Genomic DNA, 14041 nt, shown 5'->3' with positions numbered 1-14041 from the left:
AGCAGACGGCAGGGCAGCCGACCACGGCGCCCCCGGAAGCCCTGGGTCAGCCGAGGGGTGGGTCTCTGGTCGTCTGGTTTGACCCCTCTCTCCTGTGCAGGGACCCCCCGGTTCTTTTGACTTCCTGCTGATCGTGCTGGCGGAAATCCGTAACGACATCACCGAACTGCAGGAGAAGGTGTTTGGGCACCGGACTCACCCTTCAGCAGAGGAGTTCCCATTACCTCAGGAATTTTCCAGCTCTCTGGAGACCCTGGACGTGGGATCCGGAGATGACTCCCCGGGAAGAACTGAGACAAGAGACTTGGGAGCCCCCAGAGACTTCTATCCTTAGTGCATCCCACATCTTCATGCCAAAGGAAGAGTGTTTTCCCCTGCAGTGAAGTTCTCCAAAGAACAAAATCAAAACATCCCTGGAGACCTAAAAAAAGATACATTTTTTATTTTCTTTACTCTTTCCCTTTCTTCTTCCTACTTCTCGTCTTCCAGACACTGTTTCCAGAATCTCCTGCTAGACATCCTAAAGACACCAGGAATGAAATGATTGATTTCAGTGCTTCCCCTGGAGAATCTACAGGGCAACTTTTATTTGAATTCCTTCTTTTCCAGGGACTTCTAATTTCTGAATTAGGTACGTTATCTTAAAATTTGGCAGAGTATCAAAAAGGGGGGAAGAGTTCTAAGAAAATGTGACTTTCAGTTCAGTTCAGTTTCTCAGTCATGTTGGACTCTTTGCGACCCCATGAATCGTAGCATGCCAGGCCTCCCTGTCCGTCACCAACTCCTGGAGTTTACTCAAACTCATATCCATTGAGTCAGTGACACCATCCAACCATCTCATCCTCTGTCATCCCCTTCTCCTCCTGCCCCCAACCCCTCCCAGCATCAGGGTCTTTTCCAATGAGTCAACTCCTCGCATGAGGTGGCCAAAGTATTGGAGTTTCAGCTTCAGCATCAGTCCCTCCAATGAACACCCAGGACTGATCTCCTTTAGGATGGACTGGTTGGATCTCCTTGCAGTCCAAGGGACTCTCAAGAGTCTTCTCCAACACCACAGTTCAAAATCATCAATTCTTGGGCACTCAGCTTTCTTTATAGTCCAACTCTCTCATTGGTACATGACTACTGGAAAAACCATAGCCTTGACTAGACGAACCTTTGTCAGCAAAGTAATGTCTGCTTTTTAATATGCTGTCTAGGTTGGTCATAACTTTTCTTCCAAGGAGCAAGCATCTTTTAATTTCATGGCTGCAATCACCATCTGCAGTGATTTTGGAGCCCCAAAAAATAGTCTCTCACAGTTTCCTCATCTATTTGCCATGAAGTGATGGGACCGGATGCCATGATCTTAGTTTTCTGAATGTTGAGCTTTAAGCCAACTTTTTCACTCTCCTCTTTCACTTTCATCAAGAGGCTCTTTAGTTCCTCTTCACTTTCTGCCATAAGGGTGGTATTATCTGCATATCTGAGGTTATTGATATTTCTCCCAGCAATCTTGATTCCAGCTTGTGCTTTATCCAGCCCAGCGTTTCTCATGATGTACTCTGCATATAAGTTAAATAAGCAGGGTGACAATATACAGCCTTGATGTAGTCCTTTCCCAATTTGGAACCAGTCTGTTGTTCCATGTCCAGTTCTAACTGTTGCTTCCTGACCTGCATACAGATTTCTCAGGAAGCAGGTATTCCCATCTCTTTCAGATTTTCCAATTTTCAGATTTTTCTCTTTCAGTTTATTGTGATCCACACAGTCAAAGGCTTTGGCATAGTCAATAAAGCAGAAGTAGATGATTTTATGGAACTCTCTTGCTTTTTCAATGATCCAACATATGTTGGCAATTTGATCTCTGGTTCCTCTGCCTTTTCTAAATCCAACTTGAACATCTGGACGTTCACTGTTCATGTCCTATTGATGCCTGGGTTAGGGAATTTTGAGCATCACTTTGCTAGCGTGTGAGATGAGTGCAATCCTGAGGTAGTTTGGACATTCTCTGGGATTGCCTTTCTTTGGGATTGGAATGAAAACTCACCTTTTCAGTCCCGTGGCCACTGCTGAGTTTCCCACATTTGCTGGCATATTGAGTGCAGCACTTTCACAGAATCATTTAGGATTTGAAATAGCTCAACTGGAATTCCATCACCTCCACTAGCTTTGTTCGTAGTGATGCTTCCTAAGGCTCACTTGACTTCACATTCCAGGATGTCTGGCTCTAGGTGAGTGATCACAACATCGTGGTTATCTGGGTCATGAAGATCTTTTTTGTATAGTTCTTTGTATTATTGCCACCTCTTCTTAATATCTTCCGCTTCTGTTAGGTCCATACCATTTCTGTCCTTTGTTGAGCCCATCTTTGCATGAAAAGTTCCCTTGGTATCTCTAATTTTCTTGAAGAGATCTCTAGTCTTTCCCATCCTATTGTTTTCTTCTGTTTCTTTGCACTGATCACTGAGGAAGGCTTTCTTATCTCTCCTTGCTATTCTTTGGAACTCTGCATTCAATGGGTATATCTTTCCTTTTCTCCTTTGCCTTTCACTTCTCTTCTTTTCACAGCTATTTGTAAGGCCTCCTCAGACAACCATTTTGCCTTTTTTGCATTTCTTTTTCTTGGAGACGGTCTTGATCCCTGCCTCCTGTACAGTGTCACAAACCTCCGTCCATAGTTCTTCAGGCACTCTGTCTATCACATCGAATCCCTTGAATCTATCTGTCACTTCCACTGTGTGATCGTAAGGGATTTGATTTAGGTCATACCTGAATGGTTTAGTGGTTTTCCCTACTTTCTTCAGTTTAAGTCTGAATTTGGCAATAAGGAGTTCATGATCTGAGCCAAAGTCAGCTCCTGGTCTTGTTTTTGCTGACCGTATAGAGCTTCTCCATCTTTGACTGCAAAGAATGTAATCAACCAGATTTCAGTGTTGACCATCTAGTGATGTCCATGTGTAGAGTCTTCACTTGTGTTGTTGGGAGAGGGTGTTTGCTGTGACCACTGCGCTCTCTTGGCAAAATGCTGCTAGCCTTTGCCCTGCTCCATTCCGTACTCCAAAGCCAAATTTGCCTGTTACTCTAGGTATTTCTTGCCTTCCTACTTTTGCATTCCAGTCCCCTGTAATGAAAAGGACATCTTTTGGGGGTGTTAGTTCTAGAAGGTCTTGTAGGTCTTCATAGAATTGTTCAGCTTCTTCAGCATTACTGGTTGGGGCATAGACTTGGATTACTGTGATATTGAATGGTTTGCCTTGGAAACGAACAGAGATCATTCTGTCGTTTTTGAGATTGCATCCAAGTACAGCATTTCGGACTCTTTCGTTGACTATGAAGGCTACTCCATTTCTTCTAAGGAATTCTTGCCCACAGTAGTAGATATAATGGTCAGCTGAGTTAAATTCACCCATTCCCATCCATTTTAGTTCACTGATTCCTAAAAATGTCTTGCCAACTCCTGTTTGACCACTTCCAACTTGCCTTGATTCATGGACCTATTCAAGGTTCCTATGCAATATTGCTCTTTACAGCATTGGACTTTACTTCCATCACCAGTCAAATCCACAACTGGGTGTTGTTTTTGCTTTCGCAACATCTCTTCATTCTTTTTGGAGTTATTTCTCCACTAATCTCCTGTAGCATATTGGGCATCTACCAACCTGGGGAGTTCATCTTTCAGTGTCCCATCTTTTTGACTTTTCATATTGTTCATGGGATTCCCAAGGCAAGAATACTGAAGTGGCTTGCTCTTCCCTTCTCCAGTAGACCATGTTTTGTCAAAACTCTCCACCATGACCCATCCATCTTGGGTGGCCCTACACGGCATGGCTTACTTTCATTGAATTAGACAAGGCTGTGGGCCATGTGATCAGATTGGTTAGTTTTCTGTGATTGTGGTTTTCAGTCTGTCTGCCCTCTGATGGAGAAGGATAAGAGGCTCATGGAAGCTTCCTGATGGGAGAGACTGACTGAGAGGGAAACTGGGTCTTGTTCTGATGGGCAAGGCCATGCTCAGTAGATCTTTAATCCAATTTTCTGTTGAAGGGCGGGTCTGTGTTCCCTCCCTGTTAATTGAAGTGGGGCCAAACTATGGTGGAGGTAATGAAGATAATGGTTCAGTTCAGTTCAGTCACTCAGTCGTGTCCGACTCTTTGCGACCCCATGAATCGCAGCACGCCAGGCCTCCCTGTCCATCACCAACTCCCGGAGTTTACTTAATCTCATGCCCATCAAGTTGGTGATGCCATCCAGCCATCTCATCCTCTGTCGCCCCCTTCTCCTCCTGACCCAAATCCCTCCCAGCATCAGGGTCTTTTCCAGTGAGTCAGCTCTCCACATCAGATAGCCAAAGTACTGGAGTTTCAGCTTCAGCATCAGTCCTTCCAGTGAACACCCAGGACTGATCTCCTTTAGGATGGACTGGTTGGATCTCCGTGCAGTCCAAGGGACTCTCAAGAGTCTTCTCCAACACCACAGTTCAAAAGCATCAATTTTTCGGCGCTCAGCTTTCTTCACAGTCCAATTCTCACATCCATACATAACCACTGGAAAAACCATAGCCTTGACTAGACGAACCTTTGTCAGCAAAGTAATGTCTCTGCTTTTTAATATGCTGTCTAGGTTGGTCATAACTTTCCTTCCAAGGAGTAAGTGTCTTTTAATTTCATGGCTGCAGTCACCATCTGCAGTGATTTTGGAGCCCCCAAAAATGAAGTCTGACATTGTTTCCACTGTCTCCCCATCTATTTCCCATGAGGTGATGGGACCAGATGCCATGATCTTAGTTTTCTGAAGATAATGTCACCTCCCTCAAAAGGCCCCATGCAGGCACTGCTACACTCAGCGCCCCCAGCCCTGCAGCAGGCCACCGCAGACCCACGCCTCCGCCAGAGACTCCTGGACACTCAGGCGAGTCTGGGTCAGTCTCCTGTGGGGTCACGGCTCCTTTCTCCTGGGTCCTGGTGCACAAGGTCTGCTGTGCCTCCAGGCATCTATTCCCCAGTCCTGTGTGAGTTCTGGCGGCTCTGTGGTGGGTGAATGGCCACCTCCTCCAAGAGGGCTTCTGCTATGCCCAGGTCTGCTGCACCAGAGCCCCCGCCCCTGCAGCAGGCCACCGCTGACCCGGACCTCCTCAGGAGATGCTCACACACAGCTCTGTCTCAGTCGTGTGGGGTCCCTGGGTCCTGGGGCCCTTGTTTGAGCTCTCTGAGCGTCTCTGGCGGGAATTGGGTTTGATTCTTCATCCCCCCTACCATCTTGCTGGGGCTTCTCCTTTGCCCTTGGACATGGGATATCTCCTCACAGTCATTCCAGAATTAGTTTACTTATTTAAAAAAATATATAGATGCATGTCCCAAAATAGACCATTACACCTCCATATCAAAATTAACCATTTTCAGTGAAAAGGGGGAGATGACAATATATATTTACCTCAGTGGATGATTCTTTTTCCTTGTCAATCTGACAGATGTAACATATTCTATCCTCCTACCCAACCTTGTTTACCCGAGTTCCATCCTTGGGTCAGGAAGATCCCCTGGAGAAGAGAATGGCAACCCACTCCAGTATTCTTGCCTGGAGAATCCCATGGACTGAGGGACTTGGCAGGCTACAGTCCATGGGATTGCAAAGAGTTTCACATAACTGGGCAACTAATACTTGAGTAATTTTGATTAAAGAGAGAAGAGGAGTGGAGATTAGATGGAGAAAAATCAGTCCCATACAGACTGCCCTGTAAGCGGCCACAAATTAACACTCAGATACGACTGTTAAGGGCTTCCCAGGTGGCGCTAGTGGTAAAGAACCCACCTGCGAATGCAGGAGATGTCAGAGGTGCAGGTTTGATCCCTGGGTTGGGAAGAACCCCTAGAGGAGGGCATGGCAACCCACTCCAGTATTCCTGCCTGGAGAACCCCATGGACAGAGGAACCTGGTGGGCTACTTGTCCTTGGGGTCACACAGAGTCAGACACGACTGAAGCAGTTTATCACACACGCACGTGGTTGTTAAGGGTTCATATGCTACACTTGTCTATGACTATCCTATTCAAAGAAGAAAATTACTCTCGCTGTAGGAATAAATCCTGTTTTCAAGATAAAAAGTGAGTGACTGCAGTGCCCTGGCTCACATAAGAACAGTGAGTTTCTGGTTTGCCAGAGCATTTTAAAGCTGTTGGGCTGGCCAAAAAGTTCCTGAATGTTCGAGAAATTTCTGGCCAACCCGATATTTGATCAAATGAGTGGGCTTGTTTAGTAAATCACAAGATTATTTGTTAAATAAAGGTACCTGACCCTTGGGGAGAGGTGCAGAGTTTCCTGGCTTTGAACCGGTGCCCACCAGATGCCTTTAGGCTGTGATCCAGGTTCACTCAATGGACAGCAGATCTCAAGGCTGGAAGGAGGTTGCTTGGCTTCAGTTGTTGGCCTGGGAGTGGGGTGATGGTTAGGGGTAGAGAGGAGAACCTTGGGCAGGGGCACCTCTGCGTCACAGAAGCAGGTAAACTGAGGGCTTCCCTGGTGGCTCAGCTGGTAAAGAATCCACCTGCAATACAGGAGACCCCAGTTCCATTCCTGGGTCAGGAAGTGCCCCTGGAGAAGGGACAGGCTCCCCACTCCAGTTTTCCTGGGCTTCCCCAGTGGCTCAGATGGTAAAGAATCTGCCTGCATGAGGGAGACCCAGGTTTGACCCCTGGGTTGGGAAGATCCCCCGGAGGAGGGCATGGCAACCCACTGCAGTATTCTCGTCTGGAGAATCCCCATGGACAGAGGGGGCTGGCGGGCCACAGTCCATGGGGTCACACAGAGTCAGACGCAACTGAGCAATGAAGCACAGGAATTAGAAGCCCTTGTCTGGGGCCAGCCAAGCTTGCCAGCATATTGAAAATAATACATAATTGAAAGATCTCTTGAATGGGGAGTGGAAAAACAACAGTCTTCCTCGTTTGCCAAAAATTTCCTTCCCACCCTTCCCATTTTTCCTTAATTTTCCATAATTTAGTCCAAGTTCCAGTTCTTGTAGGTCTTCTCGCTTTCCCCTCCCCAGCAAACACAGGAAGCTGTTGGAAACTATATTCCCAAAGCTCCCCTGGAGTCGTGTTTGCTCTTACACCTCTGGGTCCTAGAGGGACCCACATTCTGGAAAAGGCTTTCTCTGGATCCGCAGGAGCAAGTGCTCAAGGGACCCACAGGAGTGTCTGCTCCTTTGGAATGTTGTTGGGGGAGCTCGTGGCCTTAAGGGGCAGCTTACAGGTTCCTTCATATCTGCTTTGTCGTTTGACACCCAGGATGGTATTTCATGGACCCGTTCAGGAGACCTCTGCCCATGTGTTGAGCATCACATGAGACCACTGTTACAGCTTCTCTTTGCAGGTGTTCCCATTTCTCACCCCGCAGTGTCCCCCAGAATTTCCCGGTGGTTTGTGTTTAATTTTCTTTCTTCATCTCCTTTAACGCCGCCATCATTTCACTCTCCTGGGAAAGCTTGTTTAAAGACAATCATGGCGGCTGTCCCTATTGCCACTTCTCAGTCTTCCTTCAGAACGACAGGAAGGGCTACGTGTGCAAATCTGAAGTGACACCAGCCTTCCTTCCCTCGTCCCCACCCTGTTAGAAACAGGGTCCGTCAGCCAGCCGGTGGCCGAGTTTTCCACCAGCACGTGACTCCTCTGTTCCTTCCCTGCACCAAGTCCCTGGCGGCTGTCCGCCCCAGCGCTCCAGCTGAACGCAGACGCCTCCGCAGAGCTGCTTTCCTGGAGCCCCTGCTGCCCCCGTCAGTCTCTCCAGAACCTAACCTTCACAGCAGGAGCCCTCACCCAGCCCGGGTTCCCAGAAATGAACTCAGCAGATCTTGATTCCCATCTGGAATGTATTTAATGTTTGCCTGCTTGTGGAACGCAGTATTTAAAGTGTGTGGATGGATGAATGCTAAAAAAAAAAAAAAAAAAATTATGCATAGGCTCTAAGAGAAATGAGTTTCATCTTTGATTTTTTTAATGAGGAATTTTATTACCTTTTAAACAGTGAACTGTATGTAGAAATATCATCTTTTCCTTCTATATTATTGAGTACTCATAAAATGCAACTAAACTACGTGTTTGGCCAAAAGCTGGGATAATATATTAATGGAATGAATGGAATAACAGAATGAATGGAAGGTGGAAATATCTGGGATTTATGAGATGATTCTGAATAGTATTTTCTAGCAAAATACACAATAACCTGTATTTTAACATCTCAATCTGCTGGATTGGACAACTTGTAAAATAATTATTTATCCTCAGATTTCCAAAGCTTGAACTACTACCATAAGATAAAATATATACTCTGTATACCCAAATTATATTTTTCAAAGATAAGATATAATAATGCATTGTTATTCCGAATGTATCTTTTAGCTATGGATGGAAAACCAAAGCTTCACTGTCTAAACAGGACTTCTGCTTAGAACCTAATAGAATAGGCTTTTTGGGGGGAAGGGGGCATAAAATTTGTTAGTCTGAGTAATCTGCTTTGTGTTTCATGGAGGGAAAGGTCTTTCCCAGAAATGTTGACTTCAATTTTTTGCACTCTGATAACTAGAACTTAGAATAGGACTTTATAGATTGGCTCTGTTTCAGAAAGCAATGGACATAAAATTCTCCTATCCAAAATAGGAGGGGGTACATTTTAGTTTAAGAAAATCCTCCTTCCTTTCCAGTTGCAGAGGGAGACATTACAAGCTTCACAATGCCAAAGCCTGGGGCGGTGCTAAAGGAATGCTGTCTTGTCTGTCCTGTGTTAATTCTAACACCTGCCACAGAATGAACTGGCCAACTAAAGTCATTTCTACCGTATAAACTCAGACAAGTGTGTTTCACAGCCAAGCAGGCAAATAACAAGTGCATGTTGGCGTTTGGTGTGGGGGAGGGGGAGTGTCACTCCACCGATACCAGGCAGAGGGCCCCTGACTGTGGCCCTGCTCCCTTTCCAGGGTTCGTTTGACTGTTGGCCCCCGAAGCCTGCTGCCAGGCACACAGGGGACGGTATGCTTCATGACTGGGCGCCCGGCATCTCCCTGGGTTGACAGAAGATCCCTCCTCACTTCCCCCGTCCCCCACTCCAGCCTGTCACAGAGCAGCCTCAGTGTGTAACCTTAACATCTTTCAGATAACCTTCCCTGAAAAGGAAGTTTATCCACAGGAATCCAGGCCAAACAACTAGTAGAATAGAGCCATCTCAAGTTTTTAATAATGAGTTCAGGGAAACAGATGGAAATTTTCCTGGCACAGTCAGCATGTATGTTTCACAAGAAATCAAAAAATAATTTTCCATTTGAGAAAAAAAAAATGACTGTAATTGTTAAAGCATAAAACCTTGGACTTCACATGCTCCTGCAACAAATACCGCCTTAGAGATATCCTAGAAAAGAAAGACCCTTTTACACATCCCCCCCAGGGGCCTCACATTCTTGATGTGAGATCCTCAAAGCAAGCACCCCGGGGAATTCCGTGTGTGTTGTGACTCCATTTTTATTTCCAGTGCCTAGCCATATACTTCAGTAGCTGTGTTCATTATTTATAACAGGTCCATATAACAGTTGAGCTAGTATTCAGTTATGGATGTGATACTATGAAGTGCTTTTGGTAAGATTATATATGCCTAATAACAAAGTTATTTTTCTTACATGGTTGTACTGTGTTTTGTCTTGACACCCAGTCCTGAAGAAGTCTGTATATAAGGTGATGGAGAAAGAAGTTTCTCTTAGGAGCCAGAACCTGCATTCTGGGTAGGCTTACCCCTGGGGGGCTGGGTGTGGTCCCAGCATTTGAGTCTGAGCCAAGGTCTTAGGACCCAGCTTCCACCAAATCTGAGTCTCAGAGGCTCACCTCCCAAGTTGGGGCGATCCCCTGGGACCCCCATAGTGGGATTTTCAAACCCGGAACTCTGAGGATCATTGGAGATGCTTTAGGGGGAAGCTTGTGAGGGCATGCCCCACCCACCCACCACCACCCCGGCCCCTGCAACTCCCACTGCACCGTGAACAATTCAGCCTTCACTTTGGTTTGAGATTAGAATTCCATGTAAAGTTTCCTTTGGAGGGGAAAAAAAGCTGACTACCTAAAAAAGAGGTTAAAATAGAGTTTGGGGGAAAAGCCCCATGCGTGGTAGCTGAAGTTCCCTTATGTGAAGATAAGGGAATTCTCATCAGTTGGACCTTGGGAGGTGGAGTTACATGATGACAGGTTATTTCTAAGCATTATGTAGCACTCTTCATCAGGGTGCCTTAAACACCCCCCAATTTAGTTTATGTTTATACATCTCACTTTTCTTCAGCAAATATTTTATCAAATGCACACTTCACTGTGCATGAAGGAGTCTTTTGGGCCTAGAAAAGAGAACAACAGTCTCAAAGGCCCCTTGCTGAATCATCTAACTTCAGAGAAAACAAAGCATAACTTTAGTTCCATCCTGATGCTCCAGGCCAGCTGCATCTCTCTGGAACTTATCACCCCCTGTCTGGAAACCTACCACCCCCTACACCCGCCCAGAAGACTTATCACCCCCTGCCCAACTACAAGTGTCATCTCAACAAAAGAATACTCAAAATATCCCGCCTGATTGACGTTTCCCTTATCGCTTCCATAAACCTCCCTATAAGTATGAAGCCTCCCTGATCCCTTTCGGGGCTCAGCCTGGTCGTTAGGCCGACTGTCGCCCCTCCTTGCCTGAATAAAGGTAACCTACTTCTGTTGAGGTCGTCTTTCCTTTTCTGCCTCACCGGAACTATGCCTTACATTTTTGGTGCCGAAACCCGGGAGGGGGCGAGGCAGTCGTCTCACTCTCTCTCACTCTCCCTCCCTCTCACTGTTTTCCCCTTTTCCCCGGAGTCTGGGAGCGCAAACATCCTCCGAGCTCACTTCTCTGCCAGGGCTCTTAAGTTCCCCTCGGGGACGCCTAGTGCCTTCGTTAGCGGAGCAAGTCTTGTGCTAAGGCTTTATTGATGATTTGCGTACCCCCAGGCCTCGGCTTTACCCCCTTTTCTCTCTCTCTCTGACGACCTCCAGAATAGGGACCTCTTGCCATTCGACCACTCCACATGCAACACTCCACTCCAGCCGCCCCTAGATTAAGGTAAGATCCGATCCGGACAGAGTTCTAGAGGCGCCCTAGAATTCAGTCCTCTCCGGGTCCCGGGGACCCCCGGCCCAGGGCCACTCTGTGGGCGACGGTGGGGGACGCTCCACCTCGACACAGAGCTCTCTTCTCGTAACTCCTATTGCGACTGCGGGTGACGACTCGAGTTCCCAACAGGAGCCTCTGCTTGCCTTTCAATTATGGGGTCTGGCCACTCTGTCCCAAAAGATTCCCCTCTGGCCTGTGTTCTCAAAAATCTCAAACCACTCTCACTCACTGAACTCAAAGCTAACCACTTAAAGCAACTCTGTACACAGATTTGGCCTCAATATCAATTAGACAATCAATCCCGCTGGCCTGAGGTCAGCACATTTGACTTTAACATTCTCCAAAATCTCACTGACTTCCTTAAACGGAATGGCAAATGGTCGGAGATCCCATATGCCCAAGCCTTTTGGGCTCTTCGGAGCAGGTCCTCCCTATGCCAGGCCTGCTCCACCCACGAAGTCCTTCTATGCACCTTGCCTCCCAAGCAAAAGGGCTCTTCTTCCTCAACTAACCACAGACCGCAACCTTCTGCACCCCCAGAGTTCGACCCCGAGGACGAGCCCCCTCCCTACCCGCCACCCCGCCGCCCCTCTCCTTCCCCTTCATCCAACTCACCTACTGGCCCCGAAACCTCTCCTGACTCCCCCTCGGCCCCGCTACCCCATCTCCCCGACTCCCCCTCCCCCCTTCCTTCCCCCCCCTGCCACACGGTCACGTACCCAGCACATGTTTCCCCTAAGAGAGGTCGCAGGACCAGAGGGCCCCACCCGAGTCCATGTGCCATTTTCATTGTCAGATATGAGCCAGATAGAAGAAAAGTTAGGATCATTTTCTGAAAACCCTACCAGATACAGAAAAGAATTCCTGAGACTCTCCCAGGCCTATAACCTCACATGGAGTGACGTATATTATATCCTAAATGCCACTCTCACCCCAGATGAAAAAGACGGTATCTGGCAAGTGGCAAAAGCCCATGATTTACATAACCAAGACCGGGACAGCCCAGTTGCTGATGAGGCGGTGCCTCAGTTAGATCCCCACTGGACTTACCAGCCCGGTGACCCAGGTATCAGGAGACTCAATCATATGATCACCTGCATTCTAGAAGGAATGCAGAAAAATACTCATATCCATGTCAATTATGATAGAGTCAGGGAAGTCACCCAAGGGGCAGATGAAAATCCAGCCTTATTCTTGGCACGCCTCACAGAGGCAGTCCAAAAGTATACCAACCTAGATATCACTACCTCTGCTGGGTTACTGTACCTTCATGTTCAGTTCATCAGCCAATCTGCCCCTGACATCAGACGCAAGCTTCGCCAACTAGAAACGAGCCCTGAGACCCCCCAGAGAGACCTTCTAGAAGTAGCCTTCAAGGTGTTCAATAATAGAGAGGAGGAGGCTAAGAGAGGAAAAGAACGTGAGAGAAAAGCTAAATATGCCCTTTTGGCAGCAGCAATTAAAGAAAGAGATCAGCCTGGCCCAAGTCATCCCAGAACGGGTCTTAAGACTCCCCCCGGACCCTGCTTCCGATGCAACCAGTCAGGACACTGGGCAAAGGCATGCCCAAACCTGCGGCCCCCCACAAAAGCATGCCCAACCTGTGGCCAATGGGGACACTGGAAGATAGACTGTCCCCGGGGATGCCCTGGCACCCCTGGGGAGGTCCCCACCTCCCAGACCTGGAGAGTGGAATGTCCACAGGGACGCCCTGGCGCATCTGAGGAGATCCCCACTTCTCCCCGGAACCCCAGCCCAACTCTACAAGAATTGTTCCAATGATGGGGCCCGGGTTCCAGTCCCCCGGCCCGTGTCTTGAACACGAGCTCGGAACTTAGGGTAGACGGGGTAGTGGCCGGAAAAAATACCTCTTTTATAATAGACACTGGAGCCACTTTCTCTCTCTTAACTTCCTACTCTGGCCCAACTCAAGACTCAGAAATCACAATCAAGGGGGTCTCTGGAGTTCCCCTAAGGCCAAAAATCAGCCCTCCATTACTCTGTCAATTTGGAAAATCAACCGTTATACACTCATTCCTCATAATGCCTCAGTACCCAATGGCACTTCTAGGGAGAGATTTGTTATCCAAATTGGGGGTCTTTATTACCATACCACCCCCCCCTCGATACAGTCTCTATATTCTGCATGCAAATGGCACCTGGACAGTCCCTATCCCTCACCCCTGACCTTCCCTTAGATCTACCTGCCTTAGACCCCCAAGTCTGGGACACTGATCACCCCTCAATAGCCAAACATCATCCCCCAGTCCACATTACCCTAAAAGACCCCTCGACTATAATCACCCAACAACAGTATTCTCTCACCCCAGAGGCCCACAAGGGACTTAAGCCTATCATAGACCGTCTTCTTCAAGCCTCTATCCTAATTCCTACCCATTCACCACACAACACCCCTATTCTGGCAGTAAGAAAGGGACCAAACTCTTGGAGACTCGTCTAGGACCTGAGAAAAATCAATGAGGCTATTATGCCGACATTCCCAGTAGTCCCTAACCCTTACACCCTTCTGTCTACCATACGCCCGACTGCAACCCACTTCACAGTATTAGATCTCAAAGACGCTTTTTTCACCATCCCCCTCCACCCCCTCTACCAACCTCTTTTCGCCTTCACCTGGCAAGACCCCGAGACTCACGTTTCCCAACAGCTAACATGGACAGTTCTCCCCCAGGGGTTTAGAGACAGTCCCCACTTTTTTGGACAGGCTTTACAAAAGGACCTACAGACTCTCAACCTAGCCCCGAGTCATCTCCTCCAATATGTAGATGACCTCCTCCTTTGTAGCTCAACCCGAAAACTCTGCCTCCAACATACTGCCAAACTCCTTGGGGCCCTGGGATCCTGGGGTTATCGGGTATCCCAATCTAAGGCCCAAATAG

General features: G+C 47.6%; 1 protein-coding gene across 2 annotated transcripts in view; it reads left to right on the top strand.

Moving 5' to 3' along the window:
• The window catches only part of CCBE1 (collagen and calcium binding EGF domains 1), a 224987-nt gene extending 215346 nt beyond the window's left edge, over nt 1–9641 (top strand). For both annotated transcript variants that reach the window (XM_061131352.1, XM_061131351.1), the window contains exon 11: nt 101–9641. In XM_061131352.1, the coding sequence (XP_060987335.1) occupies nt 101–334 (234 nt within the window). In that variant the 3' untranslated portion in view covers nt 335–9641. The remainder of the gene's footprint in view (nt 1–100) is intronic.
• The last annotated feature ends 4400 nt before the right edge of the window (nt 9642–14041 follow it).

The sequence above is a fragment of the Dama dama genome, chromosome 27 (assembly GCF_033118175.1).
Source record: "Dama dama isolate Ldn47 chromosome 27, ASM3311817v1, whole genome shotgun sequence".
In the NCBI taxonomy this organism is placed as follows: Eukaryota; Metazoa; Chordata; class Mammalia; order Artiodactyla; family Cervidae; genus Dama; species Dama dama.
The sequence above is the reverse complement of the archived record's forward strand: the minus strand, read 5'-3'. Positions and strand labels throughout refer to the sequence as shown.